General features: G+C 37.0%; 1 protein-coding gene across 3 annotated transcripts in view; it reads left to right on the top strand.

Moving 5' to 3' along the window:
* LAMA2 (laminin subunit alpha 2) overlaps positions 1–26,061 on the top strand; it is a 346,447-nt gene that overhangs the window by 284,619 nt on the left and 35,767 nt on the right. For 2 of the 3 annotated variants that reach the window (XM_032101660.1, XM_032101662.1), the window contains exons 41-48: positions 1,772–1,874; positions 10,118–10,234; positions 13,265–13,447; positions 15,103–15,108; positions 16,190–16,344; positions 17,899–18,042; positions 18,943–19,076; positions 23,929–24,088. In XM_032101660.1, the coding sequence (XP_031957551.1) occupies positions 1,772–1,874; positions 10,118–10,234; positions 13,265–13,447; positions 15,103–15,108; positions 16,190–16,344; positions 17,899–18,042; positions 18,943–19,076; positions 23,929–24,088 (1,002 nt within the window). The remainder of the gene's footprint in view (positions 1–1,771; positions 1,875–10,117; positions 10,235–13,264; positions 13,448–15,102; positions 15,109–16,189; positions 16,345–17,898; positions 18,043–18,942; positions 19,077–23,928; positions 24,089–26,061) is intronic. The other variant, XM_032101661.1, reaches the window with a different exon arrangement.

Here is a 26,061-nt window from a genome sequence, read left to right on the forward strand (position 1 = left end):
AGTGTTAACTTCATGCTGAAATCTGTTTCTGACTAATTGTCAGCACATGCCCAATTACCATCCCTGATTTGATGAACTTTTTTGGTTTTGCATTGTACATCTGGCCTTCCAACTTCATTTTATTGACTATAAGCTGCTCCAACAGCCAGTCAACCATGCCTATTAATATAATAATAATAATAATAATAATAATCCTTATTTTTGAAGTCTATGGTCACAGAGTGGTCATACCCTGGGTTATGTTGCTAGTGGGAAAATAAATTTAAAAGTAGTATTTGATTTGACAGGTTCATCTGTCACAAAATCTGGCCAAATGTTCTTCCTTCAGGAACAGTTGTTTGCTTCACTGGGTAGTTTTTTGGATTTTTTCCTGGGGTTTTATATATTTTTCTGTTACCAGTGCTAGTTGTTATTATGTGGTAGAGAAAATCTGTAAGAAACTAATTTTCTTGATCTGTTAAACACATATGTTTCTGTGGTTGTTGAAAGGAATATGTACACAGCTTAGTATTTCAGGTGAGCTTGGAAAATGACAGCGATGCGTGCCTTAGTTATTAAAATCACATAAAAGCTTACATTTACATCCCATCTGAATATAAGGAATCTTTAATAGCTATATCCCTGTGACATGGCAACATATATACCATGAGGTATCCCATAACAAAAAAAAATGGTTCTGAATTTTGAAAGTATCCAAAGCATTCCCTAGGGTTTTTAGAAGAAAAAGAAGTGGCAAGTTCACTGTATGTTTTTTACAACATCGTTGAAAAACATCAGAGCTTCAGCAGTATGTGAAATGTCACCTCTGGGCTTGCTCATTATATAAATAATGAATAACAATAATAATTGTGTCATTTAATTGACACACAGTTAATTTTTGAGTATATGTGTCTGCCCTGGAAAATGAAAAGTAGCTGCTTCTTAATTACATACTAGTTATGAGGCTATGACCCATGACTAATATAGAATGTTATCTGGCTGTCAGGAGTATTCTCAAAGAAATGTATTCAGTGTGATGAGTGACCTGAGTTCAGTCTTACAAACTGAACACTAAGTGGTTCAGAACCTGGAGCATTTCCTACCGACTGAAAACACTAATCTAATTTAGAAAAATCATTCCATCTATTGATCAGTCTCTGCACTGAAGGTAGAGATGGATGTTTTTCAGAAGAGAGATCTTTAAGTAGCATGATATGATGGAGGATGGTTACTTAGTAATAAAAATCTTTCAGATTAACTGCAGTTTGCCCTTCTCTTAAAAGTCTATTTCTTACTTCTTTACTCACCTAGCAATTATAATTCTTTAATTTAACCACACATGAATCTCAGTTGTCCTTATTAGAGCCATCAGATCCAGTCTGGCCTCTAAAGTTTCTGTAGCTGCAGTTAGAGAGAAATACTGTATTACATGGTGTTCTGTCCATAGCTGGAAGGATAAATACATATTTAAGTTGCAATGTGTTTTGTTGGTTGGTTTTGGACAGTTTTGCTCTGAGAGTCAAACCCATTTCTTTAATACTGTAAACATTGTCTTTCTTTATTGAAGTCATCTTTGGTATTCCAAAGAGGATCTGGCTTCCCATTAAAAAAAAAAAAAATTAGAGGATTTTTTATTTTGGTACTTTTAGACCAGTATAATGGCAATGGCATGTAATTCAGAGCCCATTGATGTGCACTTAAAATTTAGATGACTGTTCACTTGGATCATGATCACATGTCTTTTATGACCTCAGACTTTCCTGTATGTTTGACACTGCTTGTTTGTCTGCAGACGTCTGGTCCTCAAGGATCATTGAAGGAAGGTGCCAAGAGCTCCCTTCAGAAAAGCTTCCGAATCCTTAACGAAGCCAAGATGTTAGAAAATGATGTTAAAGGTATGTGCAGTATATGGCATTCAGACCCACTAAATAGAGGAAAAAAAGCATTGTGAGACTGCTGTGCTTCTGGTATGAAGGAGCCGTATCAGTAGAAAAAAAGTGTAATTCATTACGTGATTTGAAATGAAACAATGTATCAATGAAGAAGATTCTCCTGTTTTGTGTCCAGGCATTATGCAGGAACTCTTGTCCCCTCTATTCATTTCTCGGACAAGAAGGCTGAGGAGGAGAGGTCTTGCTAACTACAATAAGGGCAAGAGTAACTGGGGAGAAGAGAGGGATGGAAACACTGATGCTGATTTGCTCTAGCAGAAAACAAGTATGAAACCGAACCCAATATTAAATTTTTGTTCTTGTCAATAAAAAGCATGTTTTGCAATGCTAGCCAGAGATAACACATCTCTTGAGGATATCTAAGGTGTTTTGCCTGAAAGTGGAAGCATGAGGAGGTCAAATGAAGCTGTTTGCCAAACAGAGTAATCAGTGAGAATTGTTAAGTATCTCCTTAAAAAAGAAAAACAAATACTAAAAACATGTCTGTAGAGAAAAGATTTCATACACACAAGAAGATATCTATGTTCCTGAAGCATCAATACATGTCTAAATGCAGGTAAATGCAGGTTAAGTCATAAGATCTGTAGATTCCAAACCAAATACTTTGGTTTCCTAGTGAAAAATAAAACATCTTTAATTTCTCTTCAACATTTTCCACTGGGGAAAAAATATAAGGCTTTGAGCCATGGTTTTCAGTGAGATATAAAAGCTGGTAATTCAGGTCAGACTGTCTGTAAAATGTCCTTAATATTTTCTTATCAGTAAATGGGAGTACTCCTGATGAATGCCATTGCGTGAGAAGGTAGGACAGTAGTCAGTAGAGACACAGATGAGGTCTTACACAAATAATTAGCTGCAGAAATGCAGAATGATGAGCAATTGTCTGAGTGGCACTTCTGTAAAGCAAGACTAAAGAGATGCATGGATCATGTGTTGGGTAGAGGTGGTAAAGGCAGATGTCACAGAGGAGTGCATGAATAGGTGCACACTTTCCAAAACACATGAAACAATCCTTCCACTCTCTTCAGGGTTTCAAGTGCTTTAGCTGAGATACTGGCCACAGTCTTGGGCACTGAACTTCATGAAGGCTGAGGTGGTTTGCAGAGTCCGGAAAACATTATGAAGACTAATTGGTGATCTAGCAGAGGAGAGATGAGAAGAAAGATTGAAGTAATGTAGATTTAGCATGTGGATAGAGAAATAATCGAAAGGATTTCATATTCTTTAGTATGTCAAGGTTTCTCCAAAGAAGATGGGACTAACATATCTCAAATGCACTGATACCAATCACATATTAGGAAAATCCCCATTATAATTAAAATACAGGAATGCTGTATTTGATTGCTGAGAAGATCAGGGAGAAAATGACCTTAGAAAATCTTTGAAAACAGCTTAGATGAGCATCGGGGGAGTGGCTGTTGGTCAGAAGGAGAACAATTCTCTTTGGACAAATACTTCTTCAGAGCCTATGACTAAATAATCTTATCACTGCAACAAAAATCAGTTTATTTCTTGGGTCTTTATCCAGACAGATTGTTTTATAGGTCCTGTAAGAAAACACTTATTGCAACACTAATGAAGCATCTGTTTAACAGTATTCAATACTTCTTTCTCCACAGCACTCGTAGGAAGGAATTGAAAAAATAATTCATTTCTACTAAACCAGAGGGGAAATAAGTATGATACAATTATCCACTTTTGAGTAGGCCAACACTAAGTTTCACACATCTGCCTTTGTGAAAAATGTTAAATATTACTGTTCTAATTACTTTGTTTTTACATATAACAAAGAAAGCAATTCGGAGCATAGAGTGTTTGTGCCACTGATATAGTAAAGTCTGAGAGGAGGATCTCTTAACTGAGTCCTCAGTACAACTCTTTGAAAGTCTTCCATCTGAATACTAATTCCAGAAAGAATAAGTTCAAGCTGATGATTTTGTGGTTTATTTCAAGTTAGTGCACTGTAATCCCCTCCTTTTAGTAATTTGAAATTTTGGTGTATATATTTTCGGAAGCTTATGTCCAGTTACTGTAGTTTTTGAAAAATTCTTTCATACTAAATGCATTATAGTTTAGCCTGATTGAACTGGCTGGAGCTATAATAGGGTTAACCTGGAGTTAACCACAAGGATGGAAGAAACATAGCACTTGAAAACCGGTGTAAGAAAACATATTTAGGACTTGGAAGAAATAAAAACAAGGGGGAAAAAATATCTACGATATGATGTTTTTGTTCATCATAGGTTCTGAAAATCAAGCTGGGTTTTTTGGGGGGTTTTTGAGGGTTTTTTTGTTTGGTGTATCAGAACTAGAAAAATCACACATAGTAAATATTCGAGGCGGAGTTTTAAACTTGTCACAGAGATGATGCATGAAGCTTCCCCATCCTGCTAGCTTAGTTAAAATACTTTTTATTAGAAACAAGACAGGTTTTCATAATAGAGCCCTGTCTTCCATGTTTTTGCATACGAAATTCTCTTTGACCTCCTGGGAGATACATTAAGAAGAGCATACAGCATAAAGGAGGTGATCCATACAGCTTAGTCATCTTTTGGCTGTTACTACACTTTAATTTAGTTTTGGCAGCTCTAGCATTTCCAGCTGCAGAACTAGTTAACAAGTAAACATAATGTTTAATAAGGTCATAAAGCATAATGTTTCATAAGGTCATTAATTGCATTTCATTGTCATACACTGTTTAAAAGTGAAAAAACATCATTACTTTCTTGTAGCTGAACTGAGGGAAAGAAATGTGTCTGAGTTACTAGTAAATCTTGGATGTGTATTAGGGTCTTCTTTATTGCAACTCTTTACTGCCAGATTCAGTACAGATTTAGGGCTGGAGGAACAAATTTCAGGAAATATGTTATAAAAAATCACAAGACTATGAGAAGAGGCCAGTGTGCAATTTCAGTAGCATGGCTGAAGAAGAAAAAAACAGTCGTGCTTTCTGGAATGCAAACTGCTGCAGTTTGCCATGGCTGGTGTGAAACACTAAAATGTCTGCGCTGCCTCTCCCTGCCACAGCATTTCAGTGAGCAAACTGGACACCTCAGACTGGAGTCCCTGGCTCCCTGTGCCCCCCAGGTAGGTGTAATGGAGTAAAGCACAGTGCCCTGTTTTCAATGACAAATTAAAATAGTACCTCTACGAGGATGGGCGTGAATTCCATGTGTCCACAAGACTGTTCAATTTAACCGTGAGACAAGATAGATTACAACCATTACTGCAGAAAATTTTGAAAAAAAAAAAAGTTATTTTCCCATTGTACCAGTGAGAATTTAAGTTGATAACAGCTTCATAATTCAGAGGCAAATGTCCAAACAGCCCAAAGATTCATAAAGCAAACTTAATGCAAGCAGGCAGCGGTGCTTAAAATGCAGGTATTAGATATTTATCTATGTTTTTGCCCCAAACTGAAGGGTAATGAGATGGAGCTTTCTTAATGCTCTTCAATAGGTCTTAAAGTGCTTCATAAAGACAAACATTCTGAACTTGAAGAGTATGCCTTTTTACATCTAATAAAACATGTCCATGCTCCACAGCTTGACCCGTGGAGATCAGTTAACATTGTGCCCAGAATGCAGATGTGCAAGAAGAAAACGCAATGACAGATTTCTGTTCCCCACTCTGCTTTTGCACCAAAGTGGTGATATTATTAGTACTGTGAATAACATAGAACATATGTTATTAGTATTATGAACATAATGCCTTTTGGATGTCTTGATTCTCCCACGACAGAAAGTGAGAGTTCGGTGTCAGACTAATAGAAAGTTATTTTCTTAGAGTCCTTATAAAGCCACCCTTTCAGAGTCTCAGCTGGAAGTGCAGGATGGCTAACAGGCACTCTATAAAGATCTGGCAGACAGAAGTAATCACTACCTTAAAATTTCTCTGTCTGCACTACGGGAAGTACATTAGTTAAAGTAATGAAGACCCATAAGCCACTCAACTAATATATACTCCAAAAATCCAGCCTAGGCCATGATAGAGATGGGAGTGTTTTCCTCCTACATTATGACATTCCCCTGATTTGTGGCCAATTACCTGAGTTATAAAATGGCTGTTAATCATGAAAATGTTTTATATTACCAGCAAAGACTGCTGAAACACTCCTTACAAAGCAAAGCTTCTGACAAAAGCTATTAGAATGGAGATTTAGTAATTTTTCTCTCTATGGGGCTAGGAGTTAGAAAGAATAACCCTGGTGGGAGAAGCAAACTCTGTATGTAGTACTGTGGCTAAGAAGGAATTTTGAAATTTGGGCTACCAGTGAGTAAATGCTGCTGCCTGCTAGCTTCATTTTCTCTATGCCTTGAGGGACTTTTCAGTTTGCCAGGAGCAATTTTTCTTCCTTAAAATTTTGAGTTTACAGTTTTAAAAATATACTTAGCCCTGTGCCTATTTCAGACTGTATACAGACTTTGTCAAAACTGATCAATGAAAAGTGAAAATAAGATGCATAAACTCCTCTTCAGCTGGAGACTGCTGTCAGGTGGCTACTGAAATTCTGCTCATGTAATTTCTTTTGCTTAAGAATTGACAACTTGAGGGGGACGTGCCTTGTCTGACAACACGTGAGTATTTTTAGCTGAAGTATTTTTCAGCTGATAGGCAACATATCCAGCTGATGGATCCCTTGTTTGTGTATTTTCCTTTGTGTTGTCTTTCTGCTGACCTGGCATATTGCATTCACCAGATTATTGTAGTCAGTGCTAAAAGTACTCTTTTTAAAAAGTTAAACTTAATTAGCTGCATTTCTCTAGTTACATCTCTGTCTCCTGTTTGTTCCTAATGCCAATTTCTAAGTCTTGCTTGGTTTAGGGAAAAAAAATTCAGCTTGTGACCCATGTTCCTCTTTATGAGACTGTGGGGAGCAAGAATGCTATTTGGAAGAAGTAATACAAAGATAACAGAAAGGGATGTGTGTAACCATCAGTTCATTTCTGCAGTTTCCAATCAATAAAAACAGATGCATTTGTTGGTCCTTGGTAGATTTCCAGCTTGAGTCTGATTTTGGGATACATGCATTTGGTAGCATAGCCTTAATGATATTTTCTTGCACAGTTTCATGTGGAAAAACTGTATTTATCCATACTGTCAGAAGGTACCTGTTTCCACTGTGTTCCTCTATATATGTGTTCCACCATGATGGTGGCACATCATCAGCAATTAACCAGTGTCACCTCTGTATGTGATCTGCAGAGACTTGTAAAACTGTTTGTCTCTTATAAGAGTAAATCACTCCATATAAACAGTAAGTAACTAAATCCTTGAGTTCATCTTAGGATGAAATATATGCACACAGGGTTGTTTGGGTTTTTTCATTTGACTCACTTCAGTTTATTCACTCAGGGGAATAAGGGATGATGCTTTACCCTGTAGTGCTGTTTCATATAAACAGAAATTGAAAATTTTTGTTCATGTTAACCAAGCCAGCAAACCTAAAGGCCAACACATGCAAAGTCCTGCAGGTTCCTGCTTACTCTTTAGAGCTTAGTTTCAGCAATGCATGACTAGTTTTCCTGATTTGAACAACAAACATTTATTGGCATCTTGTGCCATCTCTGTGCAGAGCTAATCAAGTGGAAACAGGATTGAGATAAATGTCTTATGATACTCCTCAACCTACGCTTTAATGAGAATTGACAGCGCCTAGCATCTTTCAGTGCAGACCTACTAACCTCTTCCAAGCCAGACAGGCTCTGTAGTTTGGAAAATCTTAGACTGTAGCTGCCTGTATTTTGACTAACTTAGTGCTTAACTGGAAGATCTTGGGCCTTCAAATCCTTGACCCAGATTTTTTCATAAATGCTAATAATTAAAGGATATGGAAAAGCTGACATGAAGTCAGTTCAATTTGTGATTCAAGCAACAAATTAGTCCAGTGTTTAATGCAGAGGCCATCTGGATTACAAGATAGGAAGTTAATTAAAAATAAAACTTAATATCTCCATGAAAAATGAACAATTTCTTTGAAAAGCTGACACAGGACATAGTATCTCCTCACTTCTCATTGTCTAAGAGCCTCCCTAGGTGCTTATTTATGGGTTTATTATTGTAACTAACAAAACCACTCACACAGTAAAAATGTATTTGAATTAAAAGAAAACCTATTAAACAGGTAGAGTCTCAATATTCAATTTCAAGACTTGTAGGGAAACTTCCCTTGTTAAATTCCATAAAAACCAGTTTGCTGCTATGGTTACAAAGCTGAAAAAAGAAGTCTGGAAACATGATTCTTTGGAAATATAACTAGGGGATAATTAGCATATTGGATATGGCAGAGTAGAGAGGCGAAAAAGAGGTAATTTAAAAGTATGCTGCAAAGTTAGAACACCACCACCATGAGTCAAACTTCTCAGAAATGTTGACACACTTTATAAACATAAACATCCCACTGGAGACACTAAGAAATTATCAGGCAGACCATAATTTCAGAATTAAATGGTGGAAATTAAAGCAGTTTTGTCAGTATTATTACTTAACAAGAAAAGAACTCCAATAAAATGTCAGGGCATACAAGACCAGAATCTCATGAGTTCATCCTGGTTTAACAATATCACATTACCAGTAAACTCATTCAGCAGTGGGAACAAAAGCTGTCATTTAGAAATAAAGCTGTTTATAAGGGTAAGAGTGATCATATAATACATGCAATTTTTCCAAACTTTATTCTAGTGATAACTTTGCCTCTCACAGTTCACGCAAATTCCTGTTCTTCTGCAGAACATTTTGCAGGAGTGAAGGCTTATCTCCAGGCACTCCTGCAGTCCTGTGTGTTGCTCTAATTTTAATAAAGTGAACAGATTTCTTCCCCAATGACATTTCAAAAGGTCTAACAACAAAAGTATAGTTCTCATTTAAATTCCATGTGCTGTTTCAGCCTTGCTATAGCCTTGGAAAATTTAATTAATAATTTCTTGTGGGCAATATAAATTTTGTTTGATTTTTCTCTTTACCAACTGCTTCTTGCACATCTAATTTTAAGAAACCTTACTTTTCTAGAATTTGTGAAATGTGAATCACATAGGTGTTTATATTCAATAACCTGTCACATACTTGAAGGTCACAGTCATAGCTTGTCTCCTGAACTCCTTTTCTACAAATTATTCTTCTCTTCCTGCTATCAAGCTCAGTCATGTTAAATTAGCTTCCCAGAAGGATATGCCTTTAAGATAAGAAATTACCAGCTGTCTGTTCCAAAGAGCTTCATATTGATACAAAGAAATAACGAAAAACGCCCACTACATAGTGGTTTAAGCACTAACTACATTTTTTTGTGTCAAACTTTACTTCTGAATTTTGGGATAATGTCTGTTACAACAGCCATAAAGCTTAGCTGGAATCTCAGTTTTGAGATTGCTGCATTGCACTGCTGGATATGGTTCAAAAGACCCTGTGTAATTTTTATGCAAAGTAAATGTTGAAAAATAAGAACTTACTTGTTAATGAGGACATCAGTTTCAACTGTAATGTACCAAATATGACACACCTGTGCCTTTGATTTGTACTTGTCCTTTGATTTGAACAACTGCTTAACTATGAATGTTTTTACTAGATGGGGGTTTCCCCAAAGCATTTGGAATGTTTGTGTTATAATAACCTGTTGTTAGTGTATTCATCTCATATTAATGATTAGAGAGCTTGTGTTTTCCTTGGATGTTATGTCAGCATCTTTGAGAAAATCCAAGAGAACTAGGCTCTGGCCACTCTAATTGCAATAGCAAGCTGGCCTAATTGGTCTTGTCTCTTTCACACCACGTTCAACTCATTCAGCTCAGGCAACCACCTTAAGAAGAAAGACAGTAGCTTAATCTAGGAATCAAAACAATGACTAACATCACAGTTGTTGAATCTATCAGTGGGTAATTGTGTGAATTTGCCTAAATCATAACATCGTAACAACAAGTTCCTTCCTCTGCACACCATTGAAAAACCCATGATAAATATACAACAGTACAAGGAACTCATGTGTTTAGATGCTGTGGAAGTAGGGAGCTTAAGGAAACCGGAGAAGATGATCGGCAAACCCCACAACGAATTCTGCTGGACTTCCTTATTTACACTATTTGATATCTTAATGAAAAATGGCTTGCTTGTTATGATGCACTTTAAATTATGTGCAAAGAAAGGATAGTGAAAACAAAAAGTTAAAGCCTTTGTATCATATGCGCTTTTTACAGAGAAGGGTGATAATCTGAACAGCACACGGAACAGCCTGAAAGATGCTGATGAGAAGAATTCCATTCTCCTGAGAGCTTTGAATGAAACCTTAGGAAAGCTGTCAGCCATTCCTAATGGTAAGTCAGAAAAGTGTTGCAACATTTGACTCAGTCCTGCTCTTTTATTTCTTTTTCCATCACTTAACATTTGTCTCATCAATCTTTGGCTGTGTCCACACTGGGTCCACTTTGACCATTGGGTGTTATAAGACAAAGATGAGTAATGTGAGAGAGAACTGAAAACTGTTACATGGTATCAGTTAGAATTTTGGGATGGTAAAAGGTACCATGCTTCTGCAGTTTGCAGAAGGTTTCTGAAAAAAAACCTTTTAATATCAGGAATTATGATGCACTCCGATACAAATAGTCTTTTGTTTATATGTGAAAAGTCTTTTTTGAAGCTACTGTTTAATGAAACACTGTAATTTCGCCAGTGTAAATTAATCCAGGAAGAATAAGACTTACTGACTTTACAGCAAAAGCAGGGTGCAATTTGCTGGGTTTTGTCTTACCTTTCTACCCCACTCTTAACATTTCCAACCACTGTTTGGTGTTGTACATGTTTTTTAGACTGCAAATTACTTAGAATTGGAACAGGTTTTCCTCAATGGACTCGGAAGTGCTGTGCTCTTGTGACCCACCCCTGAAAGTGAGGGTGACTGAGGTTCTTGTTAATAGATCCCTTGGGGCAGGTTAGAGTGAAATGACACTGAATGACCAGTGCTGATACATAGATAGATAGATAGATGTAGATATACATGTATATATACATATATATATGGCAGGTTAATTTTAGAACAATTTGATTGCAATGGAAAGGGGATATGTCGCCATTTGGGTTATTAACTATAGAAATATAACAATATAAAAGTATAAAAATATCACTTAAGAAAACGTGCTGGTTTTTAAGAAGTTTTGCTCAGTTTAAAGGCATGGAAAGGCACAAAATTAATTTCTGGGCATAGGGCAGTGACATGGGATACACATCATAAAGTCACCCCAAGACAGAAAAGAAAAGAAAGGAGGAGAGGTTAGTAGAGAGGGAAGATACCACCACATGTGGATCTTTCAGCAAGACTTGGTTGTTGCAATTTAAATGTCCCTTGGTGGAAGCGATGGTCACAGTCTTGATCCATCCAGAGTGGGGGAAACCCCACACAGCATAAAGTTCAGTGGGTTAAGGTATCTCTCCTAGAGGGGAGTTTTACACTGCATGATGCAACACTGTGGATCATGTGTTGTCCTCTGGTGGAAGGCCCCAGAAATGAGTCTGGGGGTTTTGATGGTCTATGACCCCTTCTAAGACATGACAGCTGTTTCTCGTGCCAGTGTAGTTGGGCCAGTTATGCCTTCTCAGAAGGGATGAACACCTTCAGGCCTGTGTGTGAATGTCCCCATACATCCCCCGGGGCAGGCGAGTTATACACCGAGCTAGTTGTGTAAGGGGGGATATTGGCATGGTAAAAAGTATTACCCCAGCTCCACAGGATTTGCTTCTTATCAGCCTTTTTCCCTATCTGGCTCAAAAAACACCCCCTTACTAAACAAAGGTCACTTTGTTTGGATCATCCTGCAGTGATGATGGGTGAGACACCTGGGCTGTTCTTATGCAAATCAGAGGTTTCACCACCACACACTCAAAAACTCTGCTCCTCCCCTTAGTTTGGGGACCTCAGCATAACAACCTGCTGCTTTTGCCAATGGACCATTGCTTGAGTCCTTAACCTTTAACATTTCAGTGTCTCACAAATGTGCATTTGTCATGGTGTATAGAGTTGGGTTTTTTTTAAATGTAATACTCATTAAAATCCCGAAGTCCCAGAATGTTAGCTACATTGCATTGTGACAGCAAGGGACAGGGAGTTTCATTATAATGGGTAGTGAAAAATAAAACTAATGTTTTAAAAAATAAAGTGTTTTAAATCAAGGTATTTTGCTATGAATTTTTCTCCAAGGAGCACTTTATAAACTGAAGTTAGGACTTAAGAAAAGTCTATGAGGAATATCTGTATTCTGTCTGATTTCTGGTGGTCTGGAACGTTCAGACTGCAAGTAAATCCTTAGGATGAAAAACAATTTACTATTCATCTTATACATTTTGGTGGCTTTAAGATTCCAGCTAACTGAAAAGTTTTGTTTTAGATTTGATAATCCTTGAAATCAGGCATTCACAAAATAAATTGTTTAATATTTGATGCTCATCATATACCATTTCTTGGGTTTTGGTCAAGATACTGACATGGGTATTTGTCTTCTTGTGCACAGATAGATGTCTCAGTCAACCAAAATGGACCTCTAAGGCCTGTTAACCTTAGGACACAGAATACTAAAAATGAAACAAGTAAAATATGAAATATGCAATCATTAGCAATGTAATAAACTCTTGGCAGATTAGAGTTACAGGGTGCTTGCTCTTGCCACAAGGACACTCATAAAAACAAGCAGATGAGTATTAAGAATGAAATTCAGAGGAAATACATAGCATGGATAAGAAAATGCAGTAAATTAGTTGTCCAACAGGAAAATAATCAAATGAAGAAGGGAGAGAAAATTGTATACAAGATATATGACCATATATATCTTGTTCAAGGATTCGAGAAAGCAGAAAGCAGCTTAAACTAATAATTCTTGTGTCCCTGCTATAATAATAGTCAGATAAAAGCAGAAAGATTCAGAATGAGATAGACAGATCATGTGTGGGACAAGGACCCACATGTGCAGGGATGGCATAATTTAAAGTGTGGCTGAAAATAATTTGTAGGACTAATAGAGGGAAGTAACACAGTAACTCCAACTTTCACTCAGCCAGAAAGGTCCATGACCTTTTACAATGACCCAAGAGGAACTACTTAGATATGATAAAAAAAGGAAGTGAAAAAAGGAAATCAGGGCTCTCTTTTCTTTCTTTTGTCAGGACTGGCAATGATAATGGTTTATTAAAGAGTCAGTCGTATTTCCGAGGTGCTGTTGTATTTTGGGCTTTTTTCAGAGCCAAAACTTCAGAAATAAAGGTGGAGTTCTTTTGGAGCACAGATATAATGTATCTTTACTCAAAAAAGTTACTTCTATACTCTGGGCAATCGTTTCATTATCATTTTCTACCTACAGATACAGCTATAAAGGTACAGGCAGCCAAAGACAAAGCAAGACAAGCTAACGATACTGCAAATGACGTCTTGGCCCAGATTAAAGACCTCAATCGGAATCTCCTGGGCTTGAGAAAAAACTACAGTAAACTTACAGACGATGTGGCCAAAACAAATGCAGTCGTGAAGGATCCTATCAAGAACAGTAAGATCTTTTTCGGGTTGTTTAGTGGTGGTTTTTTTCGGTTTGTGGTTTTCATTTCATAGATCAAAATTAAACAGGGACACTCCAGAATTTCACTTACATAGCATTACTACAGTATGCTGGGATAAAAGGACTCTCTATCATTTCTGTTTTCTGGGCTTCTTATGTGTGAAAAGGGACCAGAGGTCCCTTCGAACCCTAACAATTCTGTGATTCTGTGAAAAGAATTTTAAATCTTAAAGACTAGTGCTAGTAGTTGGAAGAAAAGCTAATGTCAGCAGGAAGAACAGGTGATGAATAGATTTGTTCCTCAGACTATTTAAAGTATTTAAGAGGTGAATAATCAAAGATTCTGACTGGCAATTCACTGCCTGATTCAAGAAAAATACCCCACACTAAATCTTCAGTCAATCAGATAATCAGTCCTGGGAGAAGTGCATGACTTCTTTCATATACATTACTATTTTTGGTACAGCACTGAAGACACTTAAAAAAAGATTCTGGGAATGGGGTTTTGTCTGCTTTTTTTTCTTTTTTGAGATAAATTCTATTATCAAATGTGACAATTACTTTAGCATTTTCACTTTGGTTAGAATGGATAAAAATGAATTCTAGTTTACAATACATTTTATGGTAGAATGCTAGACCATCCGTATCATATAGGAGCATGCAGCCACAGAACTAAAGTGTCTTTAGAAAATGACCAAAGAACTAATTTCTCAGCTCTTCTGGGCTCCCCAGGTTGTTACCAGCTTGATGAAGCTGGGCACCTAAAAACATACAGTTCAGGAGGCTGTCATTCTCATTCTATGGACAAATATCCTCTTCCAATTGTTGATGTACTGGTGAAAGAAGTTAATCCCAATGGCTGTTTGTCACTGCCTGCCTACTGCAAGTTCCCCATCCCTCATCAGATGAGATACATGTGTGGGCCCCAGTAAAATTCCCATTGGGTGGACTGATCCATACAAGTTTAGACAATATGAAAAGTAGTTATTGATTGAAATAGTGTGGTTAGATTATATCAGGTTGTAGAACCAGGAGATCTGTAAGGTGTCTTGCAGGGTAGTGGGTAACAACTGAGAAGCAGTCTTAAAGCAGTCATTTCTTGGCAGTGCTGAATCTAGACTAGGCCGTCTGTTGCAGCCCAGGTATTCTGAGCCTGTGGGTAAATTAGCATTTTAGTTGAGATTAGGAGTGATAATTTAAAATTTAATCTCTTGATTGTCCCCTGTCACCATTATTTTGTTTGCACTGAAGAATGGTCTTAGCCCTTGCAAACTGTTTCCTGTCAGATAAAGCTGAACTGTAAGATGCTCTCCAGAAGTGCTCTTCTATCATTCTCCAAACGTTAATGGATACTGAGATTACAGAATGAGATTAAAGTAATGTAGGGTGAACCATTCCAGATGTATAAAGTAAGTATGCTGGCACTCATGACTACATGAAAAAGTAGATACAGCCTCTCTTCTATATCAAAATTCAGGCCCTGAATTCTCATTTTGATAGATATGCAATATTTAAAAGGTAAAAAGTTATCTATAGACTCATCCTGTCCCTTACTTTACTTTACATTTCTGTTTAGGTCTTCAAAACATTCTCTTATGTTATCTTCTGTTTTTTCTCTTTTCTTTGTCTCCATATCTTGCCTGCAGAAATCTGTACGTATGTTTTTCTTACTTACAGCTTTTAGTGTGTGTTTTCCAGTAAATAATGATTCACTGCTTACCAGCAAAGCTTCTGCATGGTCCTCTATATTTCACATTCACAGAAATAGCTAAATAGTTACTTTTTGAAAACTTTGAGGTAAAGTGGCTTGGTAGCTAGTTTAACTTACATGAAACCTTAAGAAGCATCTTGAAGGTTTTGGTATGAGTGTTTGGGTCAAAAAACTAGATATGCAGTTTTTCATGCTTTATCTAAGCATTATTTTTATTGCTATTATTGTTACTATTATTTTCAGGTAATATGCATCTTTCTGGTAAATGTATGTTTGTCCCTTTCAGTGTCATACACAAAAACCCACACCCTCATGCCAGCCAAGTGTTGCAATCCTTAGATCTGCTGATGAATTGTCAAAGAGAGGGTATTATTCACTAGTTGTATGTTGAGAGGCAAAAAAGGAATTTGAGGCTTAAAGAGAGGCAAAACTATCCTGGTAAAATTATTTAGTTTGCCTGAAAAAAAGACAATCTTTTACAGTTTACTGCCACTGTTTTTAAATCTGCTTTCAGTACACATACAGAATTTTAAGCTTGTGACCAGAATAAAACCTTTTTGTATTTGTGCCTATTATAGTTAGTTCAAGAATTAATTTCAAGTTAATTTTAACCCAGTAATTTCAGAAATTACTTATGGAAACTAACCAGTTTCAGTAATCTAGCCTTTTTCGTCAGAATTTGAGGGTTTTTTAAAAGAAGAAATCAAATATTTCATTCATGAATGTATTTTGCTTCAGGAAATGTTTTCCGTAACTGTCATCCTGACCTGAAGCATAACTACATCTTGAAAATCCTGCTTTAATACCAGTGTTTGCTGCTATTGCTACTTCAACTTGATTCTAAACATTCTGAAATTGCCTTATTGTGTTCAGGTAGCTTCCTGGTCTGTGTGTACCTCATAGTAGCATATACAATTGCCTGAGCATTGTGTATGCAGAATTTTCTTGGATTTTATTATTGCAATGTATAATTAGTCTCTGACACTATTCTCTAAAGCTCTGCCTTGATCTTTCTTACAAAGTTGCTGATGCAGATTCCAGTATTAAAAACCTAGAAAAGGAAGCAGATCGTCTGTTAGATAAAATCAAGCCAATCAAAGAACTTCAGGATAACTTAGGGAAAAACATTTCTCAGATAAAAGAGCTGATAAACCAAGCTCGGAAGCAAGCCAATTCGGTAAGTCCTGTTTTTCAAAAAAAATTACCTTTTGGGTATTGATGGGGTTTTATTTTCTACTTTTTTATTTCTAATCTACAGTGTGAATCCTTTCTAAATCTGAACATGTGTAAAGGGAGCAAATAATGGAGTATAATTTCTCAGATAAAAAGAGAATATTCTGATGACTTTCACTCTGTGTCTTGTTTCTTCATTTAAAACATGCACTTGTTAAATGAATAACATCTGAAGGAATGGATCTCGAAGGGTTATTTTTGAGAAGTGTTGTAGGTGATAGTACAGCAGAAGAGTCACAATATCACTGGTTTTTTTTGTGAAAACGAAAATGTATTTTTCTGCTTCAGCACTGATATTAAGCCCCTGGTTTCATTTCATAGAACTTATTCAAGAATGATAGCATCTCAGACTCACTGAAATTGCTGAGTATATCTGCTTTTCCCATATTTTTGATTTTTCTCTGTCCAGTAGCAGAACTTGAGTTAAGAATATATTTCTAGTCCATTTCGTGAGTTTGGAATCCATCTCCCTCATTCAGCAATACTGTCAACTCTAGGATCATCTGGTTAATTCAGCTTGTGATCTAAACAGCAAAGGAAAATGAATTGTGTAGATGGTACTTGAGAAATCTTCCTCAAATATGGTTGGAAAAGAGTTTTTTTTTAAAAATCAACATAATAATAGGATAATGGGAAAGAAGAGTATTCCACATATGTGATGAAATTTGCAGAGAACAGAAAGACAGGCTACAGTAATGATGTGTTTTGTTACATTCTTCTTCTGTCTAAAGGCTTTGAAGTACTTAACTGCTCAGCATTTCTGAGATAAAGAAATTAAGAGTTTGGTCCTATAATGGATCTCCTTTTTAGTAGAGTTTGCCCTAAACATAAGGTGATACCATTATGTACTTTTCCTCTAATGCATAAATATGTCTAACTGGGATTGAAACACCATTGTACTGTCATTATGTCTGTGCTGGCATTATGAAAGCAAACATTAAAGTGTTTTTATCTGTACTCAGAGCCTGAGGAAACCAGCACATATATCCAAACACATGTGTTACTCAGCTGTGGAAATAAAACTTAGTTATGAATACCAACTCCATTTGGGACTATGTAAAAGCAGTGATAGAAATAATTGTTGGTTTAAAAATGATTATGAAAAGATGTCTTAAATTGGCATAATCAAAGATATTTCAAGGAAAAAGTAGATAATTCTGACTACCCAACAGCAATATGCTGTAATTCTTTCAGGAGTGCTGCTTATTTTCCTAGCTGCATATTCTACTTATAGACTATCTGTACTGCTGGAATTCCACTGTTCGTCCTTTAAATGTGAATGCCAGAAAGAGATTTTATTTCCTTTTACTGAACAATCCCAGAAAGAAAATTCCACTTCTACCTTCTTCACATATCCGAGGAACTCCATGGTACATGAAACAAAAAAATGTGAAGGAAAAAAAGTATAATAGTCTTATAATTATTTGGAAGCATCTATGGTTAATTCTGGAATAATAAGCAGTGAACTGAATTCTTTCTGTTACGCTTTTTTTTGAAGATCAAAGTGTCCGTGTCCTCTGGAGGCAATTGTATTCGCACATACAGACCGGAAATAAAGAAAGGAACATACAACACTGTCATTGTCAATGTGAAGACTGTAGTTGCTGACAATCTGCTTTTTTACCTTGGAAGTGCCAAGTTTGTGAGTCTGTCTCCTGCCTTTCATGTCAGAGTTGCTCGATCAAATCAGACTACTGACAAATAAAGAAGATGAGAAAGGATTTTCTTTCACCCAAAGGCTTCAAAGCAGTAGTAGAGGGTCTAAGATAATCTAGACTTTTACTGTCTTTGGTACTAATATAGAGATTCCTAAAATATGACCAGAAAATTTTTTACATATATCTTTATTTAAAGTAGATATTAAATAGCAGGCTTGTACATGAACTACATTAGAGCTTTAAGATTCACAGTGCAACCAGAGTAATTTTGGAGTTGTTTGTGGGTTTTCCCTTGGGAATGAAGTAGCTAATCTTATTGCATCTGTCAAAGCTCCTAGTTATTGTAATTTTAGGTGAAGACTACAATTTCAAGCATAATAATGGTGAATGATTCAGTTTCCCATGAGGCCTATAGCAGACAGACTTCTAGAATAACCAATAATAATTCAGTAAATGGGAAAAATGTTCTATTTCCAACTTTTTGAACTATGTCTTTTCTTTACCTAACACAAAATGAAAAGGCTCGATGGCATCATGTATCCTGATGTTTTTCTGCCATCCCATGGATGTTTCAGAGTGTTCCTCTGAATTAAATCCTTCTATTGATGGCCGCAATATTAACATTTATGTTAGCCTGGCAGTCATTTAATGCATATCACTGAGAGAAATTATTTGCTGTCTTTAGCTTCAGATTCCTTGTTTGAACCAATAAAAACAGGAAAAAGAAGGTCTCATTTTAGGGCAATGTGAGAATTAATGTCAATTCTCTACTGTTTACGTGTGGGTTTCTGATGCCTCATTAGACCTTCTGAAATGTGAAAACTTCTGGAAAACTTCCTTAATTAAAATATGAGATCACTTCTATTTTTGTATTTTGCATGTAGACTGACTTCTTGGCCATAGAGATGCGCAAGGGCAAGGTGAGCTTCCTGTGGGATGTGGGATCTGGAGTTGGACGGGTAGAGTATCCAGATCTGACCATTGATGATGGGTTTTGGTACCGGATTGAAGCCTCTAGGTAAGTATATAATTCACTTCCAAGATTTTAGAAAAAAATGGCTAATATGTGAAATTCTAGTCTGGTTTAACAAAAGGTTTTGGACCTGCAACAATCAGTACCAGAAGTGTATACACTACAATTACTATTGAAATGTCAATTGTTCTGTGTCAAGAATTTACTTTAATCACATATTTCCTCTCTGGCATCAACAGTCTATGACTGCTTATATTTTTTCCCTTTTGTTTATCTGTCACTCTATCGATTGTCTCCTTCAACTAGCTTACTTTTAAAGTCAGTTACACATTTTGGCACTCGAATAACTACTATTCTTTTCTCCTTGAATTTTAAAGAGGAGCAGCTTTTCTGAATTTCTGGTCTTGATACAGTACTGCAAGTGAGTGGTCTGTTACACAGCAGTATCTTGATTTTTGCTCAGAATGCCATTTCCATAGGCAAAATGTCTCATCAAACTGGAAATATTTATGAAAGATACAGTTTATGAAGACTGAAGAAGAAGTTATTCTGGAAAGTTAAAATACATTTTGTAATTTGAGATCAACTGTTTAATGCCTTTGAACTTTAGAAATATAGATACATAAATATTCAAATCCCAAATTTGTTAGTTGAAGCTTGTATTTTCCATTCAATAGCAAACATATGGCATATGGTGTAGTAATCACAGCATAAGGATTGCATAACTTTATAGCCTTTATCTTGAACAGATCTTAGTAATTTAGATAACATCAGCTGTATTGTAATTTGATAGAAATCTGAGTAATTTCTCCTACATCATTACAGTTAATTTCACATGGTATTAAACATGGAATGGAGAATATAGTCAGAGAATGAGAGAATGAAGGAGGAAGAAAACAAAGCGCTCTAATTCCGGTAACATGCATAGCTCCCAGAGGAGGAAATGGCATCCAGTTTAAATAATTCAGTGAAATCACAGAAATCAGCCATTCAGAGCAGAGAATTAAATAAAATTATGGCATGGTCTCCAGAAGCTGGCTTAATGAAACCTTACTGCTAGGAGAATACAAACTGGGGTACAATACAAATTGTTAAAATCTTCACCAGCTCATATTATGCATACCAAAGCAGCTTCATGACACAGTAATGCCAGGCTTTCATTTACAAGAAAGCTACTTCAGCAGAATATGGAGCCAGGGCATGGTATAAAATTCACACATCCTACAAAAGCCCATACCTATTAGCTGGTTGTTCTGGATATATAGGATGTGCATGCCATTAGTTTCAAACAAAGTGCTGGATCAGCAATTTAGAGTGATTACAGCTGCACAAATCAGAGGTACAGAGCAGTGTTTAGGAGAATTACATTGCAGAGGCATTAGCTGGATTTGTGGGATTAAGATGAAGAGCTTGGGACTGATTTTGTATTCTTAAGGCAGACTTCGCAAATCACATACCCTATGGAAGAGTCTTCAACTCTGAATGTTTTAGTCCATTTGATAGCTCTCCTCAAATTCCCTCCATAAGCTGTTGGAGAGTTTTACTTATTTCATTCCCTCACACATTTTCTCCAAATTTCTGTTCAGTTTCAGCCACAGACTTTTTCAGCCTGACAGAACTGCCTGAGCAGCTGGGGCAGGGCATCTGCTTAGCATACAGACATAAGATGAAATTCTGGTCTTACTGAATTTTGCCATTGTTTTTAGTGGTGACAAGGATTGACAAAAATAATGATATGGTGGTCAAACCCACCATAGGTTGATAGCCATTCTTAAGGATCCCAAAGGGTTTTAAAAAGAAGAGATGTTGTGGCACAGAGGTTGGAAAATTCTCAAGTTCACTAAGCATCCTGGATGAAATCTAAATATGAAAAATCTAACTGTTGAGTAATGATCAGAGATAGTTGGTTGATGCATGCACCAAAATTTCTGGTTAGTTAGACTAAATTGATAATTATTGCATCACTTTTCCAGGAATACTTTGAATTTTCATCACCTTTTTTATTTAAAGCATATTGATCCTTTGCATTTTATTGTATATTTGGAGGTTATAATGGAAATAATTTGAATTTTTTTTTAATTGAAGTAAAATATGTTCATTCCTATAGGACTTTCTAAAGGAATTCCCTATACTTTGATGGTACAGGAGTTTAGAGAATGTCACTTATGAGTTACTTACCTGCTTGCAAAAGCAAATCTGATTGGCATCAAGAACTGCAAGTATCAAGATCAATTCAAGTATCAATTAACAAAGGAAAGTTGGGCATAACAGTATGTGACAAAATGATTTAAAGCAGATTTACAACATGAAAATAGTGTCAATTTTGTGAGACAGTCAAATGGATGAGAGAATATTTTTGAGACTCACTAGATCAGTGTTACTTGACTTCAGGAGGCCTTAATTAGGAGTAGGACCTGATTAGTTGTGATTTTAATCAGCTGTGATTTAAGTATTACCATTGTTTTGATTGTTAATGACAGAGTTTAAGCAGTGCCCTTCCTTTGAGGACAAAGGATGCCTGAATCACAAGTTCACTGTAGACATATCAGTTTAACTCAGCAAGAATTCAGCCTTAAAAGTACTGTAGCAAATACAAGCCATGCTTTTCAAGGAAGATTTTCTGTGCTTCCAAGGGGTCAAGGAACAGTAAATGTTGATGACTTGCAAAAGTCATCTCGTTTATATCATGCATCTCCTAAGGAGCGAACACAGCATGCATGGCATTACATAAATTTTTCATAGAATTATAGAATATGCTGAGTTGGAGGGACCCATCAGGATCATCAAGCCCAACTCCTGGCCCTACACAGGACACCCCCAGGAGTCACACCATGGGCCTGAGAGCATTGTCCAAACACTTCTTGACCTCTGTCAGGCTTGGTGCTATGATCACTTCCCTGGGGAGCCTGTTCCAGTGCTCAACCATCCTCTGGGTGAAGAACATTTTTCTGATATCCAACCTAAACATCCCCTGTCTCAGCTTCATGCTATTTTCTCAAGTCCTGTCATTGATCACAGGAGTAAAGAGATCAGTACCTGCCCCTCCATTTCCCCTCATGAGGGTGTTGAAGTCTGCATGAGGTCTCCCCTCAGACTCCTCCAGGCTGAGCAGACCAAGTGATCTCAGCAGCTCCTCATAACAGGCTTCCCCTCCAGACTCTTCACCATTCCTGCTTTGAACATGGCCCTGCTTTGGACTCTTTCTAATAGCTTAATGTCTTTTCTGTATTGTGGCACTCAGAACTGCCCCCAGCACTCAAGCTGAGGCCACCCCAGTGCAGAGCAGAGCGGGACAATCCCCTCCCTTGCCCATCTGGCCTGATGCACTCCAGGACACGCTGGGCCCTCCTGGCTGCCAGGGCACTGCTGACTCATGTTCAACTTGCCGTTGACCAGGACCCCCAGGTCCCTTTCCATGGGGCTGTTTTCCAGCTCCTCATTCCCCAGTCTATACACACATCCAGGGTTGTCCCATCCCAGGTGCAGAATCCAGCACTTGCCCTTGTTAAATTTCATACGGTTGGTGATTCCCCATCTCTCTACTTTGTCGAGGTGTTTCTGCAGGGCCTGTCTACCCTCAAGGAAGTTGCCAGCTCCTGCCAGTTTAGTGCCCTTTCAGTGTCTTTTTGCATATCAGCCATGAAATGCTGGTACGTCCTCTGTAATCCTCCAGTTTTACAGAACTGACTATCAATAGAACTGTATCTTCCAACCTGATGACTAGTCATGCACAGGGCAGCAATGTCTTTTTGCTGTAAGGTTAGCCAATATCTTTCTACAAGCTCCATTGTCCTCCCTAAAAAGAGAATTATTTATAGAAGAGACTCCATTGTTAGCATTTCAGTCTGTTTGAAGATGAAAGACATCCATACTATTTGTGAATTATTAGACGCACTAAAAAATGTCAGTCTGCTCTGTGACTTTTGCATTATTGCACTTGAGTGTTTTTAAACTGCAGTCCTGATTTCAGCGCAATATAGACTGGAAGTGCCAATAACTTTCTTTCAGAAAGCATCAGATTTCAGCAGTTTGAAAAAAGTTTTTAGCAACTTTTAGTCTTTCAAGAATTATTACATTGAGAACTTTTATCCCTTAAAGGGCTTCACATCAGTAAACCTTCTGCTATAAACCAGTTGCACTTCAGACCCACACAAGTCCATGGGAATGGGATTCACCCAAGACTACTGAGGGAGCCACTTTCAACCATATACCAGCAGTCCTGTTCAGCTGGGAAGGTCCCAGGTGGCTGCAAGTTGGTAAATGTGACACCTCTCTATAAGAAGTTTCAGAAGGAGGATTCAGGAATCATATTTCTCCACACTGTGTTCCTTCTGTTGTAAAAATATGTCAGCAAACTCCTTCCATGCCAATTACTACATTAATGTAACCAAAGGAGTAGAAGACAAACTGATGCAGAAACTGTTAATGGCAAAGTTCACTGCTGTTTTGTTGCCATCGGTATTTGATGTGATTCATAGAGGACAATGAGGCAATATTCTTGAACATAATGGGGTTTGTACCTGTTTGAAAAGCAGCCTGACAACTCCACTGCAGGAAATGCAAATTCTGTACCTCACAGTGAAGGAAGCTGAAGTGCTTTGTCACTTCAGTTCAAATATAATCTAATAAACATTTTTTGTTTTAGTCAATGCACGGTCCACATCGGGTGTATAGTGAATTTTGTTCAAAAAGGACATTCAGGTGAGGAACAAATCTCGTTCTGTGATCGTGTCTTTAACTTAACGCAGGCATAAGTGTCTGTTCATTTGTATCAAAATGAAGCATAATCAAGTCAGTTGTGTGCTTCTCTTAAAAGGCATCATATAAAATAGAGTTTTCCTATGTTTGGTGTAACTATTGACTTTGTATGCTTAAATTACTTTTTTTAAATATCTAGGACTGGGAAAAATGGCACGATATCAGTGCGAGCTCTGGATGGTCCTAAAGCCAGCATTGTGCCAGCCACGTTCAGTGCTGTTTCCCCACCTGGATATACCATTCTGGATGTAGATGTTAATGCTGTGCTGTTTGTTGGTGGTTTAACTGAAAAAATTAAGGTAAGGCCTTGTCTGGTGTTACTGTGTTAGCTGGCTGTTTGTGTGGACAAACTGTGTTATTGCTTAAAATAGAAATAGTAAATTTTAATACACTGGTATCATTGTAGTCGGTGCGTAAATCACAAGTAGTGCACCTGCACTTTTGAAAGATTAATGGGATTTGCCTAGACTGAGGTGCACAGATGTGAAATTTCACTGCCCACAGTGTTCCCTTCTGATCAGAAGCCCTGTAGCTGTGTTGGTGCAGCATTTAGCCCAAACAAGTAATTCCTGCTGGATAGATGGATGCTTTACCTTGGGCATACTACTGCCCTGACAGGCTTACTTTCCTGAGTGACAGGAACTCATTTCTGTTTCCATACATTTCTGGTCTCCTAACAATGTATATAACAGTATATTTTCATTTGCATACAGAGTTTTTCCTTTGTCATGTATCCACAGTATCACTTCCTCCTTTGCAGTCTACTTTTGGTGTTTCTGCTTTATTTTTCTTCATTTTTGTTCCGGTTTCCTCCCCTGTACTACCCATCTTTTTAACTGCTATCTGCATCATACCCCGACCTGTTTTCTCTTCTCTTTGTCTGTTCAGTTTTCTGGTAACTTCTTCTACCTTGCTACACTTCATGGGATGAATAGAAGATTCATGCCACATAGAATAGATGGAAATCTTTAAAACAAGATTATTCTCCAATAAAAGCTAATTAGCACTTACTTTCCAATGACATTCTTTACAAAAAAATTTAAATTGATTATTCTGTTCCTGATCAATATTTTAGCATTTGAAAAGAAGCTAAAATTTAGACTTTCCCAAATAGTGAACTCACTGAACTTCTTTTACTCTCAAGTTTGTATATGTCTTCAAGTGTTAAAATAACACAATGTGCAAAAAACTAAGTGCAAAACTCGAAGGGTTGTCCAACAATTTTTTTAAGAACTCTCTATTTTTTCATTTTAGTAAGGAAAATCTTCCTGAATTCTTTTTTTCTCCAGGTAAATAAAGACCAGGGCAGCAGTAGGAAGGCAGTCTGTTGTAAGTTTGGTATGACTGGTATATTTGCAATGTCGAGTTTTAAACACTGTCAGATTTTTTTTGTTCAAATACAGTCTCTGAATTAAAATATAACTTCTGTTAATTGCTGTCATCATGTAGTACAGTTGTAAGGCTCACAAAATGAAGACCTTAACCAAGATTTTTCTAAAACTATGCAGCTCTTTGGACATTTAATCAAGATCACTGATACATCTTAAGTTGTTGACTCAGATATCTGCTTTTTCATATTATTGGGTTTTGAAATGCTTTGGATTTGTCCTACAGTTTTGTCCATTCCTGTTTGCATGCATCTCTTCAGTGTATTCAAAAAGAAAGTTGATTTTCAGTTTTTAAAAACATCTTTCATGTGACTTGTATAGAAGACTATGATACTTAGATGTCATGAATTTTTTAGAAGTGACATTAAGTTCATACTTGTTGCTAATTATGACCTTTCCAATTACCCTGGGAAATATCAGTAGCACATTAAGTCTTTTGAGTCATACTTTTCCTTGAGTATTTTCAAATTGCACTTCTCCCTGTTCTCTTGCAAGATCTTAATATTTGTAATTGCTGTAAAAACAGCAGGTGCTTGTCTATCTGAAATTGCTAAGTGTATAGATTTTTAATAAGCTCATATTGATGAACTGAAATTTACATGAATCAGGGTATTTTTAGAAGGATAATTTTGAGCTGAGTACTCTGTGTACTGTCAACTATTACTACCTTCATCATGGTACCGTGTTATGTTCTAATGAGTGTTACTCTATGTGCATGACCCTAGCTTAATGAGTTCTGATGAGACGTGTTTTAATTGCTTTGCCGTCTGCACTTTTTTCTGCATCCAAAATTCAGCATGAACTTTACAGGTGTAATAGTTGAGTTCTCAGTCTGTCTTTTAGCTTGGGCAGTCTGCTCAGTTTCCGGGGTTTCAAGCATTACA

The sequence above is a fragment of the Corvus moneduloides genome, chromosome 3 (assembly GCF_009650955.1).
Source record: "Corvus moneduloides isolate bCorMon1 chromosome 3, bCorMon1.pri, whole genome shotgun sequence".
Classification (NCBI taxonomy): Eukaryota; Metazoa; Chordata; class Aves; order Passeriformes; family Corvidae; genus Corvus; species Corvus moneduloides.